At 37.2% G+C, this 21,964-nt stretch overlaps 2 protein-coding genes across 2 annotated transcripts; both read left to right on the top strand.

Annotated features, from left to right (window-relative positions):
- Positions 1-2,441: 2,441 nt before the first annotated feature.
- Positions 2,442-3,635, top strand: LOC110038659. Its single transcript, XM_020743559.1, has 2 exons — positions 2,442-3,480; positions 3,620-3,635. Exon 1 carries the CDS (start codon positions 2,480-2,482, stop codon positions 3,464-3,466), a length of 987 nt encoding a protein of 328 aa, XP_020599218.1. The 5' UTR covers positions 2,442-2,479; the 3' UTR covers positions 3,467-3,480; positions 3,620-3,635.
- LOC110038668 (2-oxoglutarate-dependent dioxygenase DAO-like) lies at positions 3,491-18,749 on the top strand. The gene is made up of 4 exons (XM_020743566.1): positions 3,491-3,794; positions 8,553-8,910; positions 10,091-10,406; positions 18,362-18,749. The coding sequence occupies exons 2-4, from the start codon at positions 8,573-8,575 to the stop codon at positions 18,623-18,625; spliced, it is 918 nt and encodes a 305-aa protein (XP_020599225.1). The 5' UTR covers positions 3,491-3,794; positions 8,553-8,572; the 3' UTR covers positions 18,626-18,749.
- Positions 18,750-21,964: the final 3,215 nt, after the last annotated feature.

Below are 21,964 nucleotides of genomic sequence, written 5' to 3'. Positions count from 1 at the left end.
ACTCCCATGGAAGAAAGCAAACAAAATCAACATATTAAAAATACTATCAAACTAAGACATGCAATAATACTCAATTGAACACATCTAGAAGTAATATGTTAATAGAGATTAAAAATTTTAAATATTTGAAGTGGTCAAAGCTACTAAAAAATCTAAATAATGAAGTGCAATCTCAATATTTTCTAATCTCAAAATTATCATTTTCACCAATAAATGAGGCAATCAATTAAAAGGAGAAATTGATCATTTTCAATATCAATGTCACTTGGTTCAATACTTACAAGAATGAGATAAGAAAGATCTGAAGAAAATTACTGGAATTATTAATTGAAGAGCACAACTCACTTGTGACAGTTATCATAATATGAAATTTTCTTGCTTTATTTCTTAAAAGAATCCTTTCGTTATTTTTATTATTGGCGTAAAAAGTTATTGTTCATTTAACTTTTTGTCAACAAATTTTTTTTATTATCAGTGAATTTTTATAAATTATATCATCTATTGAAACACACATAGAGGGCAAGTTGTAGACATAGTCTCCGCTTATAGCACAGGGAGATATGTCAATGAGTTAGTCTTGATGAAAAGTTAATAGTGGATATATTCTTCACTAGAAAGATATTTTGAGGGCAAGTGGTAGAAATAATTTTCACATATACCCCTAGAAGATATGTCCATGAGGTAGTCTCAATGGGAAGCTAAGTGATAGACACAATCTTCGCTTATACCCTTATAGACACATCTATCAAGTAGTCTCAATAGAAAGCTAGTAGTGGATATATTTCTAACTAAAAAAAATTCTCTAGGGCAAGTGATAGACACAGTTATTTCTTATACCACTGGAAGACACACCCATGAGATAATATTGATAAAAACTAGTAGTGAATACATTCCTAACTAGAAAGACCCCTTGAGGTTAAGGGGCAGACAAGATCTCTACTATTCTATTAAAAAACATGCCATGAGGAAGCTTTAATGTGAAGCTAGTAGTGGGGATAGGGCTCTCACTAGAAAAACTTCATGAGAGCAAGTGATTGATAGGATATTTACTTAAAAAATCTTAGAAGGTTATACATTTCAAAAAGGTTTTGCTTACAGGATTCACGGGGAAAACAAAAAAACTCCTAAATTATGGGGTTTCCTCGTGGAATACCAACAATCCTAACCTAGCTTCTCTAACATCCAAACCCAGGGACCCTAATGAAAGGAAGAACGAAAGTTTGAGGAGTTTCATTGCCGCAGTGGTTGATTGAAGTCTGACGTTTGTTCCAGAAGAATCTCTCCTAGTGGTAGGAGAGATGACAAAGTTCCAGAGAGGTTCGCTTTGATCTTTCTCCAAAGAACGGCGCTGCTCTCCTTTAGAAAGAGAGTTCAACTAGATTTCTAGTCGAGTTTCTTTTCCCAAGTTAGGATGAAGCTCTTCTTTGATGTGGGAGAGAAGAAACATTATTTCTTTGTTAGCTAAGCTCCTCATTAAGAAGATCTCCTCACCCACTCAAAGAATGGTGGAGGAAGAAGAAGAAGATATTTTGGTGAAGGATGGAGAAAGAGAGGAAGAAGAAGAAGAAAAAGGATGGGAGAAAGAAGCTCTCACTCTCACCTTTCTCTCAAGCTCTTCATCTCAAGGAAGCTATTAAGTTTTCTTTAGAAAGAAGAAGAAGAAGAAGGTAGGAGCTCCAAGCTTTCTCTCCAGGAAGAAGATGATCAACCCTCCTTCCAAAAATGTTGAATGTGGGTTCTTTAGAGCAGATAGGGAAGAAAAACCATCTCCTTCCAATTTCCCCTCCCTTTTTGCCTAAAGTGGCATTCCACCTTTTCTAAGAAGCTTCCAAAAGAGGCCAAAATGGGTTGCATCCATCAACTTTTCTTTCCCCTCGGCAAATCTCCACATAAACCAAAAAATCTGCTCTTTTCGGCCGCCTAGGAAGATGAGTCCGGTGAGATAATTAAAAAAAAATTGGAGTAGAAAAATGATTTGGTGCCTAGGCACGAGGCCTGACGTCTTAACACTAGGTCCCTAGCGCTGGGGTGTCAAGGCTTGGCACCAGGTTTCTATAGGCTTTATTTTGAGCTGTTTCAGAACAGCTTTTGGCGCCTAAGCGCCTGGAATTGCGTTGGGGCGCCAGTGACGCATGGGCATTGGGCTTCTAGCATTAGGTATTCATCGACTTGGTTTCGGGACCATTATTTGGTTATTTTGGGCACCTTGGCGTCGAGCCTATCGCCTAGGAGCGAATACTTGGTGTCAGGTGTCGGGTGTTGGGTGTCGGTCATTTTTTTTTTAAGAAAATGATTTTTGGATCTAATTTGATATATAAGTAATTTTGATTTTAAAAAATAATAGTTTTTAATATATATAAATAATATAATTAACAAACTCAATAATTTCTTAAATTTAAGTCATTATTCTCTGTCTCCTAATGTTAACCGTGAAAAAATATTGTGTGCGTAAATATATATCATCCCGCTCGCTGTGTGGATGCAATATACGGTGGTTAACCGTGCACACCGGCTGCGCACCATTTGTCCCGCCGCCACGCTACCATCAATGTCTGCAAAGTTCTCATCGCCGCCCATCACCTTCGCCATCTCTATCGCTGTCGAAAACCCTCTATCCGACCGCCGCATCGCCTTCACTACCCCTCCAGTTTATGCCAAGAGGCTAGCCGGCCTTCTCCATCTCCGCGCCTGCACACCGGTCCCCATCCCCACCGTCGCCGTTGAACCCACTCCGCGCACTATCGCATTCCTACGCCCATTTTTCTCAAACAAAGCCCTAGATCGCTTCTCTTCCCTCCTCTTCACTTCCCGTACAGGCATCACCGCCGTCTCCCTTACCCTCGCCGATGATTCAACGCCCTTAGCTGATTCGGGCGAACCCTTCATTGTTGCAGCCCTCGGTCGCGACGTTGATTTCCTGCACGAGATTGGACTAATTCACAAACTCTGCCGAAATCCTCATCGGATTCAGGTGCTGACTCCCGAGGTCGCTTCGCCATCGGGCCTCGTGGAGGCTATTGGGGAGGGGTTTGGCCGTAGGGCTCTTTGCCCGGTTCCTGATGTGATTGATTTGGAGGAGCCATCGGTTGTGCCGGAATTTTTGAAAGGGTTGGTGGCCGGCGGCTGGGCTCCGGTTAGGGTTTCTGCTTACGAAACAAGGTGGGCGGGATTAGGTTGCGTGGAGGATTTGGTGCGGGGTAAGCAAGGGGATTTGGATGCCATTGTGTTTACGAGCACGGCTGAGGTGGAGGGATTGGTGAAATCGTTGGAGGTGTTGGGGTGGAGGTGGAACGAGTTGAGGAAGAGGTGGCCGGAGATGGTGGTGGCGGCGCATGGGCCGGTAACTGCAAAGGGAGCGGAGAGGTTTGGGGTAGTTGTTGACGTGGTTAGCTCCAGTTTTAGTAGCTTTGATGGAGTTCTTGACGCTCTTGCGCTGAGGTGGGCGGGTTCAAGCTCAGGGGAATGATGTTTGATGATTGGGTGAGTTTACACTTTTGTATAACTAGAGTGTGTTTCGGAGAGCTTATTTGCAGCGGTGGCGTTCTGAAAATGCCACCGTCATTTTGGAAATCTTATTTATGTAGCTTTTTGTAAAACTCCGTTCCCATTTTACTATAAGTGGTACCCACGATCCGCGTTTCATATTGTGGAAAGATGACTAATGCCCCTCCTCGCTCCTCAGTCCTAATTTCGCAAGTGGCGAATCAAACTCATCTCCCTCTCCGATCCAGCACATCACAACACTCTGTCGCTTGATCCGCGTCTCCCTTCATCTTCGGCAATCGTTCTCACAGGTAACCCTTGTTTTTTTTTTCTCCTCGCTCCTCTGCCGCTCATTTGCTCCTCTGGTACTCTTTTTCATCTGCTGCCTTACACTGCATCTCCTCTGATCCTTTGTGTTTTATTATTATTATTATTTTTTGTTGTGGACGTTGGCTTTGGTTAACTCGTTTCAGTCTTCTGCACTATGCTAAGCTGCGCCTCTGCTCCTTTACGTTTATTATTATTATTTTTTGGCTGTGGAAGGATTTGGGTGAAACTGGATTTTGGAATGTGTCTGGAAATTTGATGTTTATTTATGGTATTGCATTCTCTTGATCTTGATCTTGTGGTTTATTTGATGATGCTAGCACCCTGTAAACAGTAAAATTGAGTTCTAAATGGCTCATTCTGTACATGTTTAGGAGATGTGTTGATATATTAGTTCTTATTTCTATTCGTCTCTTTTTACTAATGCTATTGCTTTGCTTTTCTTGATGGAACTGATAGATCTGGGTGAACAGTCTTATGATCGTTTCTGGAACATTTTGTATTTTTTTGTCTCCAATCCGCATCAGTGCTCGTTATTTTTAATAAGATTATGATCCCAACACAAGTTTTGCTGTAAGCAACACAATCATGCGTAGGACAACTTTCATATGTTTTTTTGTTGGATGCTTGCAGGATAATTTCTAAGAGCTCATTGTATATAGGAAAGTATAGTCAAAGCTACTTAAATATATTGATTGCTTTCATTATTTGAGAGTCAACATTTTCTTTCTATCATCTACATTATTGATAAGCTTATTTTCAAGTCATCTAAATTTTAGATAAGTTCTTTTTTGTAGTTAATTGATGAATGATTTAATTGATCATCTCTTCTATGAAATCACTTGATGAATTGACTAGTTGCTAGATTACAATTTAAATGAATTTTAAGCGAGCATGATTGAACTTTATGGTTGAATGATGGTAGATTTGTGAGATTTGCTTATTCTTCTGTTTATCTTTATATTTGTTATTTTTCCACTTGATGCTTTATTTTAATATCAATGCTATTGCACTATTTGATCCATATGTTTTATTAGTTGCATTATGAATAAAAATAAAGAAGGGGCTACATCAACAATGTGAGACAAGGATGTGACAAACATTTTCTGCAATCTCTGTATTAAGGAGATTGAACTTGGAAATAGACATTATCAATTCTTCATGCTGGGCGAGGTATTTTGAACTTCGCTTGAGGCTTTGCTTCTACAATCTCTCTGTAGTATATATTTGTCAATGGTGGTCTTTGCCTGTCACTTATATGGGTGGAGGGGTGGGCTCTTTGTCACTATAACAATTAGAGGCGGAACCATTAATTATTTTTGGGCGCACAAATTTATTATTTAAGAAAAAAATAATTTTATCAAAAATAAAAAGTTGCATATATATATATATATATATATATTTGTGTGTGCGCCTGCAACCGTGGCCTGTTGGAAGGCGGCTTTAGATATCACAGTTTTTTTTTAAAATACAAAAATATTTCGGGTAGTACGCAAACAATAATAACAGGACGACAATAGAATGAAGGTATTTTAACTCTTTAGATTATTTGCATACATATCGCTCAATTGCTATGTATTTACATATCTAACACCTAAATTTCAATTATTATATACATAACATCTTATGTTTGCATGAAAATATAAATTTCACTTCTGAAAGTTAAAATGGTGAATTTGGATGTGATATGAATGATTTGGATAGTCCACTTGTAATGATCAAACTTTAGGTGTTATATGTAAATACATAATAATTGAGTGGTATATATATGAAGGTCAACCTAAAATTTAATGAGAAGAGTGGTTTCGTGGCCTACACACATTTGGAATTTTTAAATTACCATCTTGTTTCACATCTCAAAACTATTCAGTGATATTACTATTTAAATTCAAAGAAGGTAGCAGTCATGGTTGGTCCTCCTAAGCAATTTATGAGCAATTTGCTTCCATAGAAATGGTTCTTTTATATGAATGAATAATTTTTGCAATAAAAAAAATTAATTTTTAATTTTATTTGCATTATTTGGATTTATTAAGGTTTTAAAAGATAGCATTTATATAACTTCATCAACTCAATTAATATAATGTTTGGCTTGATTCATTTGCAACCTTCGCTAGAGGAAATGGCCGCAAAGTGATAAAGTGAGGGGGCAAAAATCAAATTACCTCATTGTTATTAATAAAATTTCAGAATCTCCTTGCCCCACTAAACACTATGTAGGTCCCCCATTACTACAATAATAGGTTTGGCCATTATAGAAGTCATCACCGACACCTAATAGTTGTCTTTGAATTACTCAATTTAAGGAGTCTTTTGATGTCACCACCTCTTGGAACACTAAGATCCGTGCTAATGGCTCCTTGAATCATTCTTTTCCTCCATGTCTGCAAGTTGTTTGTGGGTAACAACATCCTAGATTTTCTTACTTACAGGTCTAATTTCTTCGTTTTGATTCTTGACATCGATCTACACTCATCACATCATCTGCTATGTCGTAGCCAATTTTGTCTGTGAGAATTAGAACACTACTTACCGGACTTATGAGATTTTTACAGAACAGAAAATAAATAAGATATCAGAGAAGGAGAAGAAGACATGGAGAGGAAGAGAGAAGCTCTAAGAATTTTATCACCAGGCACCAACACGAATTACTTAGTTTAAAAATAGTCTTTTGACCCCCTATTTTTAAATTTTGTGCTATATAAACTGCTGCATGTTGACTTCGCAGAGTAAACAAAAGGAAACACTTGATAATGTTACTTGTAGACATGTGGATTGTGGAGACTATGGAGCTGGGTGATTGGAAGGAGATGCCTATTTGAAAGATGATAGAAGCTTGTTGGTGGGTGATGCGAGAGAATACTTTTGTCAACTCGTGGATAGGGGGAAACTGAGCAAGTAATCATTCGATCTGGGCAAGTGATCTGGCCTTCAAGTCTTTCTGATATACGCTGCTTTTTTTATGTCGTTAGGAGTGACTGTCATATAACTAGTTCTTCATCAGTGATTTAAATTTGGAGGTATTGCTGGGAAATAGACAAAATTTATACAAAAATATTTAAAACAAGTAAAAAAGAAAAAGAAAATCACAAATTTGAAGACTGAAGAACGGCTTGACAGGATGATATGACCGATCGTACGTAGTTGTTGACGGCTGTTTGAGATGAAAATTGGCTAAAATGCCACTAGTTCGAGCGATTGGAAGAACGTGCTAGAGTATATTTCACAGGGCGGTTATCAGCTCTCAGGCTGATCGACAAGAATCACCCTTCTGGATCAAAGGCCGACGGAGTCAAGGTTTAGTAGACAGACGACAAACTTCCAACCGGTCGAATCAGTTCTCTGGAAAGTCAATGTGAGGGGAGTGATTTGTAATATTGTAAAACTGAGACCTATTCATATAAATAGGGAGTTCATGTCCTGAATAGCAGTTACAGTCTCTTTTACCATTCTCTATTGTGCTCTCTCCCTTTTTCTCATCCTTTTCTGTAGAACATTCTTTGACTTGGTTGTGTTTCAAGGACATTTTTAAATTCAACATTATCATAATTTAATTGTGAAGAAATTATAATCAATTTTTTTTCTTATATAGATAATGCTCTCTTTATTAAAAGAAAAATTGGACAATAAAAAATATAAGGAATTTCTTAAATGCCTTCATATAATAATTATAAATAGAAATATTTACATACATAACCCTCCATTCTTATGTATATAAATCTAACCCTTAAAATTTAAATTTTTACATACATGTCATTGGCCTATTCATAAAAAAAATATGTCGCTCTTAAGAGTAGTAGTGATAATTCTTTTGTGCTATGAACATTTTTAGGTGATATAAATATAAAATTACCGTTTGGGTGTTAGATATACAAATAAGTACAAAATCTGATGGTATTTTTATTTTGAAGTCAAATATTACAAAAAAAGATAAAATAAAGTACTTAATAGGATTGGCATCTGCCCTCAGTTTTAAAATGCTTGACGTAAGCAAGACGTAAGCCAGCAGTCATAAAAAAAGCTACTCTGCTCCAAAACGACAATATTTTCCATATTCATCACTCCTCCTTCCCCTGAATATGTCCGCTCTATTATGAGAAAAAAATATTACATCAGTACTACGCACGTAGAGTAACGTGCGTATCTAATAAAATCATGCCACGATACCCGCACGACGCAAAAAAAAAACGGCGCAGTGACACGGAGAATATTCTCCCCCGTGTTATTCATGTGTTATTGTGTGTTATTCATGTGTTATTCATGTGTTATTGTGTTATTATAACACCAGAAATATTCTCAGGATACAATAACACATGAATAACACACAATAACACTTGAATAACACGGGAAATATTCCCGACAGAGAAAAAAACGACGCAGTAACACGGAGGAATATTTTCTCCCGTGTTATTCTTTTGTTATTGTGTGTTATTCCTGTGTTATTCCTGTGTTATTGACGTGTTATTCTCGTGTTTCTCTTCTGGTTTACATCATGAGTTAAGACAATGATATTCCCGTGTTATTTTCGTGTTATTCTTGTCTTACTCAAGTGTTATTATCTGTGTTATTCACGTGTTATTAACGTATTATTACTGTGTTATTCACGTGATAGGAAATATTCTCCGTATTACTGCGCCGTTTTTCTTAATCCGCCGCGCAAAATATCGTGACGTGTTTTGATTGACTACGCACTTAAAAAGAAAGTGCCTTATAATATTTCTTGAACTATCTCGCCAAAACAGAGCAACCCAAGAAATCGTTCATGTTGGCGACTACGATTTCGCTGCCGGTGATCGACCTCACCGACTTCCCGTCTGAGCTGAACAAACTGGCGGCGGCAAGCACCACGCTGGGCTGCTTCCGGGTCGTCAACCATGGCATACCGGCGGCGATTCTAGCCGAAATGAAGGCCGTCGTTCGATCCCTCTTCGACATTTCGGCCGATGCTAAGCTTCTTAACGCTGATGTAATCCCCGGCAGCGGATACATGTCTCCCTCTCCGAAGAACCCTTTCTATGAATCGTTCGGTCTCTACGATGCAGCCTCCTCTTCTGATGTCCACGCTTTCTGCTCCCTCTTGGAGGCTTCGCCTTTTCATCGGTGAGCTTCGCTTTTCTCTTTTACACTTTGCTTCTAAAATCACGTTTTTCACTAATCTGTTTCTTCCTCTGTGTGAAAACTGTCTTTTTTTTTTTGTTTCTGATTTGGTTCGTGATTTGTATTTCTGTTGCGTAAAATTATTTGAAGAAATGTTTGTTTTGTGAATTTGTACGGTGTTGGATTTATTGTTTTATGTCGTTATCGTACAACTGCGAGTAACATTTGGTGATGTTGATGTTCATATGGGAGTTTAGAATCGTCCCACGTTGTGTTATAAAACAAACGTTTTGAAGTTTTTTTTTAGCTGATGTTTCGCCATCCACTATCTACATTTGGCTGCACTTGTAGGTATGAAGCTGATGGTTTGAGTGTTGGTCGGGGCTGATTCCTAAAAAAGAAAATTGTAGAAGTGGAACTTGTTAAGATATACATGAGAGTGAGTATGTTGAAAATACTTTTGTATTGAAAGTAAAATGGTTGTTAACTTCTTAATATATTAATAGTATTCTGTACACATTGGTTAAGTTTTTTAGTTTTTTAGTTAATGTATTTGGTTTTGCGGCTTCTTTGTGTCTTGGCTTCTTCTGCCATGGTCAAGGTACAAGGTTGCATAATTACATGCAGTATCCAGGTTGTTGAAGTGTACTCTTGATGACATTGAAGAACTTTTGTTTGAGAGATGGTGAGAGTTCTTGCTGAGAGTCTCATGAACTTGGAAATTGCCCCACATTCAATATGAAAAAAAAAAGAGTGGGTTTTTTAAATACTAGTCGTGAACTATCATTAGCTTAAGTTTATGAGTTGTTGGGTGTCAATTTTTAGGTAAATTGGGTGCCATAAGTTCCCTAGTGTTCACCCCTCCAAAAGTTAATTCATTTTGCTCCTTTTTATGGCCAGCTTAGGTCATTTTATTGCCTCTCCATGTTCAATTAGCAATTTAGCTGTGCTTTACTTTGGTTTAGTAGACTCTGATTATAGTCCTTCAGAAAAGGCACGAATAGTTCTTTTCTAGTTATTGTGAATTTGATTAGTTCATAGTTCAGACTGTTTCTACTAATACAGTTTGTTCTTATTAATTCGAGTTTAGTTTTCTAACATCTCATTATTTTAGAGGTACATGTTTTTTGATCGCTTCAACTTTTTTATTGTGGAATCTCTCTATTTTTGACGGACATTGCAGAGAAACAATAAGTTCATATGCTTTAAAACTCCATGCCTTGATTGTGGAAATAGCATCTAAAGTGGCAGAGAGTTTGGGTTTGGCGGGCTACTCGTTTCAGGACTGGCCTTGTCAGTTAAGGCTAAACAAGTATAACTTCACCAATGAAACAGTTGGCTTTCCTGGTGTTCAGATCCACACAGACTCTGGCTTCCTCACTGTTCTCCAAGAAGATGAGTCTGTTGGTGGGCTTGAGATCATGGATCGTACCGGAAATTTTGTGGCTGTTGATCCTGAACCTGGTACTTTTCTTGTTAATCTTGGTGATATTGGGAAGGTAAACTTGTCATTTATACTTTATTTTCATAAATTATTAGAAAAACTATATGGCCAATAAACCGTCAAACAAAACGGGATCCTTGGGCTGGATTTGATCTCAAGATAGGGAAGGAGTAGCAGAAAACTGAAAATATTGTTTTTCTTCTTACTATTGTTCGTAGGAGCATATGCCATTTGCTCTTTGAAGTAGATAATCCGTGTAAATTTCAGTAGTTTTTGTAGAGAGAATGCTTTGCAAATCAGTGCTTATTTTATGATGATTCTCTTAGTCACCAACGATAAATGGTTTAGCGGAGCATCGCTTATGTTGTTTTATTGTAAAATTCAACAAACATAAGCATTAGTATTTCCTGGAAAAAAATGATAGATTTGAACTTAACTGCATGATTATGTTGATATGTTTTCATTATTAGTGAGTGAACCAAATGAGGGATCAAACTTAGCCCATATACTTTGATGGTTAAACTTTATTTTTTAACACAATAATTTAAGCCTATGGGTTGTGAAATTATTACATGTGAAGTACCTACATAGCTCAATGTGCAAACTATACGAGTACATAAAGAGTTTGTATATATTTGTTGAATTCAGATCTGTCCGGTATAGAGAGAGAGAGGAAGACTTCCCCCTACGGGGGAAAAATGGGGTGTTCCCGAGCTCTCCGACATATTTTATTCTGTTGAAAATCAAGGTTACAAACGGTGGGAACCCAAAGATCCTTCCTATTTATAGAAGATAGAGGGGAGGGGGGGGGGGGGAAAAAAGTATATAAAATTAATTACATATTCAGCCTCACCTTAAAGAAAAGAGCAAAGGGTATTCTAATTACTTGATCCTGGACGGTCAGATTGCCTTGAGATTAGTGCAGATCATTTTTGAGTATACATATTAAGTTCCCTAATTTTCTTACTACTAGATAACGACAATTTCAATAATGATAAGAAAATTTATAAATCAAATAAATCTTGAACATAATATGTTAATGATACTCCATGTTAGGTGTTTTTCGTGCTTGATTTTGGTATCTTTGTCGTAATTTGCCGAGTTTATCATTCTGGAGTTTTTCCTGTCAGGGGGAAGTTGTCTGTTTCGGGCGGTCGGAGGAAAAGTCAGTCGTTTGAGGAAAGTCGGCCGTCAGAGGAAAAATTCTTAGAGTTGCTCGCCCCGGAGGGGAGCCTTGGAGATTCTCGCCATGAAAGGGAATTTTAGAGTTGCTCCTCTTAGAGGGGAGTCTTAGATATGCTTGCCCGGAAGGGAGCCTTAGAGTTGCTCTCCCCGGAGGGGAATCTTAGGGATGCTTGCCCAAGAGGAGAGTCTTGGAGTTGCTCGTCCCGAAGGAGAGTCTTAGAGTTCTGAACCCCTCGCGAAGTTTGTCGTTGTCGGGTATTTCTTAATCGATTGGACGCTCTGTGTCGTTGTCGGTTGTTTTTTGTGCTTTTGACCGATCATACACTCTTGATGTCATTGTCAGTTGTTTCTCGTGCTTCTGGCCAATTGATGCTCTTGGCGTCGTTGTCTGTTTTACTACTCCAGTTTGAGTTCCCCACGTGTCAAGTGGTCATCGGCATGCATGAACTCTTAAATTTCACCAAGTCTTGACCCTGAACTTTTCACATATTATTTGTATCAAGAAGTAAGATTTGAGGAAAATAACATATATGCACCGGAAAAAATAACCATATATGTAGGGCTAAAGGCATCTATGAATATAGTTTTAAGTTTTTTAGAGAAAAATTTCATTTGACAATTTCATGCAAATTTAGTTGCAAAACCAAAGGATGCTATCCATATGAATATGCAAGGATTGAATGGTATTTAAATCTAGTTTGCTGGGAAAACGGATGGTGTAATAAAAATATAAATATACAAGAATTGGGTGATATGTATGAAAAAATATAAGGAAAAGAGTTGACGGTTAGTTATGTATATAATTTTTTCCTTCCTCCATGGTTCCGTGCGGTTGGAATGGAGTGGTTGGCCGGAGTGAGGTGGTCGATCGGTCGTTTGATGTGACGAGATGGCAAGAAGTTGCTGCAAATATAAAAATATAAGAATTGGGGGTTATGTATGTAAATCTTCCCTGTTTTATATTAACTTTTGCTTGGCTGTTGGGACAAATAAAGCCGTAAATTTGATAGCTCTGGATTTCAGTCTTCCTCCACTATGCTCGCACCAAAATCGCCGGAGGTAGTCTGACGACATTCATCATTAAGTCCAAAGAGGTCTTTAGCTGATACGGTTGCAACACTTCCGACTTTCCTCTCCTCGTCTGTTGTGGCGGCCAGAGTAGCATCCTCCTTCCGCTTCCCGATCAGCTGCACTAGATTCCGACGTATCTCTTTGTCTAGCTTCCACGAGCTCGTATTCTTCTTCTTTGGCAAAAATCTGCATTCGGGGGTAAGAACCATGTTGCGGGCTTCGGAGATAAAAGCCATTTGTGTTGCTTAGAGGCGAAAAATCGCACCGCCATCCTCGAAGCTCTGATCAAAAGCTCTGCTGGTGATGGTTGTTGCAGAGGATGTTCTCGGTGTTATAATCTGATCGACGAAGGCGGTGGGAATTTGAGATTTCTTCCTCTTGTCGCGTTCTTTCCGCAATTCATCTGCGAACCGTTAGAGCTTTTCTGCATAGGTTTCTCGTGAAAGTCACTTACCCTGAAAGAGAACAGATTCTACATTTCTGTGGCTTAATATTGCCTCTGCTGTTTCCATGATCTTCGTTGCATCTCGATTTGTGCCATTTGTGGTTTTTAAGCCCAGACCATGAAGCTGAAGACAGACATAGTTTGAGTTGTCTTTACTGTTTTGAGAGAAGGCCATCGCCACCACTTGATGGACAATATCAACCATCCTACTCCCGAAAATCCGTAAAATCCCAACGGTTGAGTGCGATGATCGGACGGTGAGTTCAGATTCTAAGCCGACGATCGATGTGTGTTATATATGAATAAAATAGGATAGAAGAACCATCTTTGATGAAACGAAAAACAGAACGAGAAAATTCACACCAGAAAACAGCAACACAGCGAAACACATTGATTTACGTGGTTCGACAAATTGTCTACGTCCACAGAGTTACAGAGAATTTTATTAATTGAGGAATTTATACCAGTCGATCACGACAATTACAGGAGAAAATCTCTCACTTTCTCACTCTCTTCTTCTCTCTCTACACCGAGCTACCGAAGAAACTCTACACCGAGAAACACTGAAGAAGATAAAATTACAAGAGAAATAAACTCAATTTCTCTTCTGTCATAAGCCACCAAGAAGAAAACAGGGGAGAATAAACTTCTTCTTTCTTCTTTCTTATGCCAGAAGGAACTACTATTTGCACTTCTCTTCTTCTATTTCAAGGAAGCCTGAAGAAGAACACAAAAAATCGTGACTTAGAAACTGCACGAGTCGTGCGATGCCTTTTATCGCGAACAGGAAGGGAGACGTCGCGACTATTCGCGACAGAGGAGCAGTTTGCGAACGGGAGCGGGAGCTTGCGCTACAGAGCGGGAGACTCTTCGCCAAGCTGAGGGAGGCGTGACGATCGGGTGATGCGAGGGCTTCACTTCGCGATACAAGGGCCGGGGGCAGGAGCGGTTCGAGGGTTTAATCGGGCTACAATTAACAATCTCCCACTTGGAGACCGATACACAAGTTACAACATCTCATTTCTTGAACCGATATCCTTTACTGGCGGCGTCGATTTTATATTCAAATATGAATTCTCCACCTCTGCAACTCAAAGCCTTTGTCTTCACACCAGAAGATCAATTGAAGCTGTACACAACTTCAGTTTCTCAAGAATAATACACTTAGTCAACATATCAGCAGGGTCAACATAGCTTTGCACTTCTAAGCTATTTTCTGGATTACTCTTGTCTCTGCTTACAACTTACACTGCATTGGCAATATCTTGCCTCTGCTGAAAGCCTCTTCCAACAAGTCTAGCATTGTACCTCTTACTGACATCAAACTTAGTCTTTACCTGATACACTCATTTTTTGTGTAATGTCTTCTTCTCTGGTGGAAGTTCTGTCAGCTCCCACTTGCTCGAACTTTCATCTTGCAAGATTTTCTCATAGCTCTGTTGTTCTCCACCATTTGTCTGTGAAACAATAGGGATGGGTGCCCCGGACCCACTCTCCTCTTCACTTCCATCATCAACGGAACCATGAACTGTCAACAATAGTGCATCTTATACTTATTCAGATACCACATTTGTGCTATTATTTACCATATTTTTGAGGTTCCTGCAGTTCCTCTTTATGTGACCAATCTTGTCACAATTTCAGCAGGTTGTCTGCTGACCAGACTTTGATTTTGATCTTCCTCTATTTGAGTTCTTGTTATGTCATCTCCCTATGTCATCTCCCTCTGAAATCACCTCTGAAATCAACCTTCAGTGTCGAACTTGAACCTGAGATCTCGTCAGAATCTTTCCTGCGCACCTCTTCAACCAAAATCAAATTCAACCAAAATCAAATCACGAATCAAATCACGAATATCATTACATTTCAGTTTAAATTTACTTGCCTAACTGCCAACTGCCATTCTCATGGCTTCCCAACTACTTGGCAACGATGTCAGCAATATCAGCGCACGTATCTCATCATCAAAATTAATTTCAACAGACGATAATTGATTTGTGATAGTATTGAAACCATTCAGATATTGAACAACAGAAACAACTTCCGTCATCTTCAAATTGAATAACTTTTTCATCAAGTACGTCTTTTTATTCACCGATAGCTTTTCATACATACCTGCATCCTTTCTTTGACAACATTGTGTGCAACGGACATCGATAGGGTCAATCGAATAACCCCCAGAACTTGTCGATCCAACAAATTTCATTCAGCACCATCCATCCTTTTAGATCTTTTCTCCAATAACGGAAAATAAAGTTTATTCCCATAAAGGTAATACTCTATCTGCATCATCTAATAACCAAAATCTGTGTCATCAAACTTCTCGATCTCTGCAACCTTCACTTAATCTGCAGTCATCATTCTTCTTCAGATCCAAACAAAGTTCTGATATCAGTTGTTGTGTTATATATGAATAAAATAAGATAGAAGAACGATCTTTAATGAAGCTAAAAATAGAACGAGAAAAATCACACTAGAAAACAGTAACACAGCGAAACACACAGATTTACATGGTTCGACAAATTGTCTATCTCCACAGAGTTGCGGAGCATTTTACTACTTGAATAATTTATAACAGTCAATTACAACGACAATTATAGGAGAAAATCTCTCACTTTCCCACTCTCTTCTTCTCTCTCTGTTTTTCTCTCTCTGTTTTTCTCTCCCTACACCGAGATACACCGAATAAACTCTACATTGAGATACACCGAAAAAGATAAACTTACAAGAGAAATAAACTCAATTTTTCTTCAGTCATAAACCACCAAGAAGTAGTCAAGAGAGAACAATCTTCTTCTTCTTTCTTCTTCTTTCTATCGCAAGGAACTACTGCTTGCACTTATCTTCCCAAGGAAGCCTGAAGAAGAACACAAAAAATCGTAACTTAGAAATTGTAGGAGCCGTTCAATGCCTTTTATCCCGAACAGGAAAGGAGAAGCCGCGACCATTCGCAACAAAGGAACGGTTTGTGAACGGGAGCTTGCGCGACAGAGCGAGAGACGCCACTCTTCGCCAAGCTGAGGGAGGCGCGACGATCGGGCGAAAATAAGGGGCAAGGGCGAGAGCGGTTAATCGGGCTTTAGTTAACAATCGACAGTACGTGGAGATCCTCGGTACGAGCGGAGAAGGGGAATTCCGACTTGTTGTGAAACACATGCGTGATGGCTGTCACTGTGGGGTTTGCCATTGTAACCCCACCGTCGATGGCAGCGATTCTCATCCGGCCGTCGATGGACTCCACCTCCATAGCCTTCATGACGACGCAAGTAGCAGCACAGAGCTATCTGATTCGAAAATCGTACGCATCAATTTCCACGATGTCCGCTCTCGAGAAGAGGAACGGGGCTTCAATGGAGAAGTCGAAGCGGGGGACAACTAATGGCTTCACTGTGTTCCGCGGTGCTGCTTCCCCAAATATTCTTCGAAATGCTTCGTCCATCAACTTTTGGAGCATCACACGAAAAGCCCGTTCCGCATGTTAGGGCTTCCTCCATAGGGACAAGACGACGATCGTCAACTCCAAAAGTGATGAGCATGGTGAAAATGACACTTCTAGTCCCTTGCCGGACGAGATGGCGGGTGAGACGGGAGCGTCGTTGGGGTTTCAATAGAGGATTCGTTGAGGAAGGGATCATCCTAGCCAAAGAGAAACTTAGACTTCAGTGTTCTAAGGATCTCGTAGCTGAGCGACGTTGAAGCATAGATCACTAATCGCCGACGTCGAAGCCATTTCTTCCGACAAAGAATGAATAAGAACGAGGAGAGAGTACGAATAGAGTGAGGTGAGCTTGTGAAATGTCATCGGTCGAACGGCAGGTGGTGCTTGGTGCCTTGAATCTTGCACCCGATAGCGGGAAAAACAAGCTGACGGGCTTCTTGTGAGAGGTCGGCCGGTGAGATGGTCGGTAATTGATTGAAAAAATGGTCGTCTGGTAGAGATGACCATCGCGAATAAAGGTTGTCCAGTAGACCATCACAAAAAACGATCAGCTGACAAAGATTAGGTGTTGGGATTATAATTTGTTACCGTGCAAGTTCCCCTTGCGTTTTCTTGATATGAGGGTCCCTTTGAATAGTCTTTGCTTGGCGTTGCTCGTTTTCTTGTTAATGACACGCTCAACGCTCACCGCACTTCTTAGGATGTTGAATCCAGATTTATCCAGTTGACTGTATCTAATAAATAAAGTGTGGAATCGAGGGAAGAAGAAATTGGGAGGGAGGGGGGAGAGAGAGAGAGAGAGAGAGAGAGAGAGAGAGGGGGGGGAGACCTCCGGTGGGGGAAAATGGGGTGCCCCGGGCTCTTCGACTCATTTTATTGTTAAATTTTTAGTTATGGCCCACGTTGCCCTCAAACCCACTAACGTGGGTCATTTTAATAATAAATGATAATTAATTAATTAAATTATCTTAAAACTTTTTGATAAGTAATCCTTTAATCGATTGTAGTTACTAATGTGTGTTATTTATTTTAATTAATTAATTAAATTATCTTAAATTTTTTTTGATATGTAACCCTTTATGGATAGTGATTACTAATATGTGTTATTTATTTTAATTTATTAAGTAAATTATCTTAAACCTTTTTTTATAAGTAACCCCTTATAGATGGTAGTTAATAGCATTTCTTTTAGTTTAATAATAAATGTCAATTAATAATCAAAATTATCATAAATCTTATTGGTTAGTAATCTCATGATGGATGATGATTAAATAACGCATAATTCGGAAAAGAGTTCTCTCTCTTCCTAACAAACACAGTATATTTCTCTCAATTAGAAAGTATAGAAAATTTCAGGGGATTAAAGAGAGAAACTACATCTCCTCAGATTTAATTCTACAATCATGAATACACGTATGTTTTTCTCTTATTAATGAATATGTAAAAATCACGAATTCGAAGATCTTGATCTTATATGCATAAAGCGTTGGGGTCATAAAGTTGGATAAAAAATGAAAAGTTCTAACATTTATTCCATTGAAAACCAAAGTTAGAAGTGGTGGAAGCTCAAAGGTCCCTTTTACATTATGAAGCTCTCCTATTTATAGAAGATAGGAGGGATAAAAAAAGTATATAAAATTACATATTTAGCTTTACCTTAAACAAAAGAGCAAAGGGTATTCTAGTCCATTTATCTTGGACTGTCATATTGCATTGAGTTCCGTGCAAACCATTTTTAAGTATACAATATTTTATATATAATATTTTTCTTATGAGTGAGAGTCATCCATTTGTATATCTATGCCAACCTTTTTTTTTTCAACCATTCTACATGAGATTAGATCTACATTTCATAGTTTGCTATATGTAGGTGTGGAGCAATGGAAGACTTCATAATGTAAAGCATAGGGTGGAATGCAAGGAAGCACGACCGCGGGTCTCTATTGCGCTGTTCATGCTCGCACCAAAAGACGACAGGGTCGAGCCTCAACAAGAACTCATCGATTCCGACCACCCACGACTCTATCAGACCTTCTCCTTCGAGGAGTATCGAAAACTCAGGCTCAACACCGAGGCAAGAGCTGGTGAAGCTCTCTCCCTTCTTGCCTTTGATCAAAGGACTGTTAGGGGTTGATAAAGTACTTATATATGTATATATTCTGGATGATGAGTGTAAAGAGAGCTCATCTACTCTCAGGTATTATATCTAAATTGTTGTTGGCTACTTATGTGTTTGGAACCAAATATTATGTTGTATTTCTTTGTTATTTCTACCTTTATTTGCCATTCAAAGAGTGAATTGTTTGGGTAAGATTTTGTAGAGTATTGAGTTAGAAAATATGAATGTCCAGATTGGAATTTAGCAAATAAAAAAATGTCTAAAAGAAAAATATAAATAATTATTTATGCAATTTATTCTCCTTGTAGGTTTAATATTATTATTAGTCAATATATTATTATCTAATTTTAATATTGTCTTTCTGTAAGCTATAATTTGTAGAATACCTGGTAGCTTGTGTAATAATTAATTTATGTTCATCTTTCTATCTAGTACTTCACAAAAAATTGTTAAGGAAAATTTTATGTGAAAGGTTAAAGGATCCTCTAAAGCCTCATCACAACTCTTGAAAGTTTTAGAGCTAAGTTCTTTTGCTAGAGATTTTTTATGAGACAGTCTAGCAATGTGAATCTTCAACTAAGTAATTGTAGTAAAAGGATATTTTCTTCTTATAAGAATAGTTTAACGTGCTTCTTTGCATTTGAAATATACCCTCATATTGTTCATAGGGATAAGGCCCAACATAATACAATTATATACTTGTTGACAAAAGTCTTTATCAACATCAACTTAAGCATTATGAAAATTTATTCAATATTTGAAAAGTTGAGTGAAAAAAATAATCTCTTAAAACCCCATTGTTGCCACATAGATATATTAAAGTATCTCAGGAAGAATTTTTTGGTAAATTTATTGAAGCAAAAACTCATAAAGGAGAATTATGTCCTCCTAAAATCCAAGAGAAATTGTTGGAAAATAAAGGATTGATTAATAGGTTTAAGATTAGACAATGCAAAATAAAAGAGAATTCCAATAAATAAAAGGTTTATTAGAGGAACTAAAGGAGTTTCAATACAATTAATGACCAATGAAGTCAAAGTATAAATGCATTGAATATTGATCTATTTTATCTTATACTATTGAATACTCCTATGATAAGGGTAAAGAAGGATTTTTGGAACATGAGAATTTTACTTCAAAATCTAATAGAATTACTGGTCAACAAAACACTACAACATTAACATTGCTAAGTCATCGCCATTACATAATTTTTTTGATAGAAATACATATCTTACATGACACAAAATACTCCCACCACTATGAAAGTCGAAAATGAGTTAGAGAGAATAACTAATCATATCAATTTTTTATTTATGGGAAAGACTGAAGAAAATATTAAAAATAAAAAGTTATGGATTCTTCATATGGTAGAGAGAGAGAGAGAGAGAGAGAGAGAGAGAAATAATATCGTTTAGGGAACATCTCAGACAATTGTCAGTAGAGCTTGTGTCTAGTCAATCAAGTTCTTTTAACTTCCTCCTGGCTTGAAAGATTAATAGATGGGTATGGTAATTCTAGGAGTGAATTCAGAATAGAAGAATTAATTGATGTAGAACCAGATATAGAGGTTTTCTCTAATGATCAATTAAATGGTCTTAATCCTATTGATTATTTAGTAGTTCCACAAGATTATTTAGACATCATAGAGAAGTACCTTTGCATTTTCCAGTTAATGCTGAAATAGTTATGAATTAAAAAGAGAGAAGAGTTCATACATACATACATCTTTGACTTGTTTTATTTGGAATAAGGAGACTGGTTTAGAAAAAGAAAAGGAGATAAAATGTTTCTTATTTTATATGATTTCACATTTAGTATCCCAAATTAATTTATGACAAGTACCATAGAAAAAGATATGAATAATAAAATAGGGATGGCCTATATAGTCTTGACATAATCATCATGATATCTGATTTTGAAAAAAATGGTAAGATTATGGTTCATGCTAAGGGTTATGAAAATTTTAAAGGGGAAAATCTGTGTCTTAACAATTAATTTTCTTAAGAGAAACCATGTCCAACATAAAAAGAAGGTTCAAAATCAATATGGAAAAATAACTTATTCCTTGGCCTCAAAAGAAATAAAATTTATACTTCCTAAAGGAGTAAATTCTGAAACTTTAGTAGCATTAGAATGAATAATATCACCTTTAAGAGAATAATCTCATATCATTACTCCTACTGAATATATAATATTCCAGAATCCTGATATGAGTATCTATAAGATTTAGGAATTTTAAATCTACAAATGAAGCTAAAGACGAAACTAATATGGAATTGATGAATATTGAAGAAATCTGTGAACAAATTGAAGAAAATCCTATTATGCTTCCTTCTAAATTATATTTACCTGTTGATTAAAAATCTATATATGAATTGTAGTATCATTGTAAAAGGATAGGCTAATTAAAAGAAAAAGATACATTTTATGATGATGATAAAAGAAATATAAGCTTGATTCGAGAACAGCAAAATCAAAATTTAATGTATAGATTTTTATGAATTGTAATATCATTGTAAAAGGATAGGCTAATTAAAAGAAAAAGATACATTATATGATGATGATAAAAGAACTATAAGCTTGATTCGAGAACAACAAAATCAAAATTTAATGGATAGATTTTTAAGAGATTCTATTTCAAGTATAGAAAAAAATTTTATAGGACAAGATGAAGCTAGCTCCTCGGACATCCCAAATGCACAACCCATACAACAATATTAGCCAAATAATAACCTCATTCCTATGGAATACAATATGGGCCATCCCCCTAGAAAACTTGTTGATATTTATGATAGGAGAAACCAGTTGTTAATAACTTCATGAAAAAGAGGTCCAAATGAAAAATCTTCTTTTTCAAAGAATGAATTCTTGTTGAATATCAAGACATGTGATCCTCAGATATAGGATAATTATTTATAATAATGGACTACATAAATGACTAGAGATTATCGACAGAAACAACAAGATAATGTAGAAAGTGGGAAAAAAATGATAAGAATGGAGAAAATAATTGAGGAGGTGTGGCTAGAGCTATATGGAAAACTTTTAAAAGAAAAATTTCAGATGAAGTAGCGGGTCTGGCAAGTCATGGAAATAATATACTAAATTTTGCATACCTTATCCACAAAATTTCAACTGCTAAGGATACACATTTTGGATTAATTATAAAATAAGTTAGTTCTATAAGAGATCATGAACAAATACAAATAAGAAATTGGAAGTAGATCAAGAATTTTGCAAATGACTTCATAACTTTAGAATCTGTATCTAGAAACTGCTAACCAAATGAATTAGGAGGTAGGTTGTTTTTCAAAATTACCTAGGGAATTGGGAAAAGAAATTCATCAAGCATGA

This window comes from Phalaenopsis equestris, unplaced genomic scaffold, assembly GCF_001263595.1.
Source record: "Phalaenopsis equestris unplaced genomic scaffold, ASM126359v1 Scaffold000002, whole genome shotgun sequence".
In the NCBI taxonomy this organism is placed as follows: domain Eukaryota; kingdom Viridiplantae; phylum Streptophyta; class Magnoliopsida; order Asparagales; family Orchidaceae; genus Phalaenopsis; species Phalaenopsis equestris.
This window is presented reverse-complemented; position numbering and strand designations above follow the sequence as displayed.

Excerpts from the sequence above, each read along its gene's own strand:
- LOC110038659 (XM_020743559.1), top strand. The coding sequence starts at position 2,480 with ATGCAATATACGGTGGTTAACCGTGCACACCGGCTGCGCACCATTTGT.
- LOC110038668 (XM_020743566.1), top strand. The coding sequence starts at position 8,573 with ATGTTGGCGACTACGATTTCGCTGCCGGTGATCGACCTCACCGACTTC. Across the intron at positions 8,911-10,090 it reads GAGGCTTCGCCTTTTCATCG|AGAAACAATAAGTTCATATG; the intron begins GTGAGCTTCGCT and ends CGGACATTGCAG. Across the intron at positions 10,407-18,361 it reads ATCTTGGTGATATTGGGAAG|GTGTGGAGCAATGGAAGACT; the intron begins GTAAACTTGTCA and ends TGCTATATGTAG.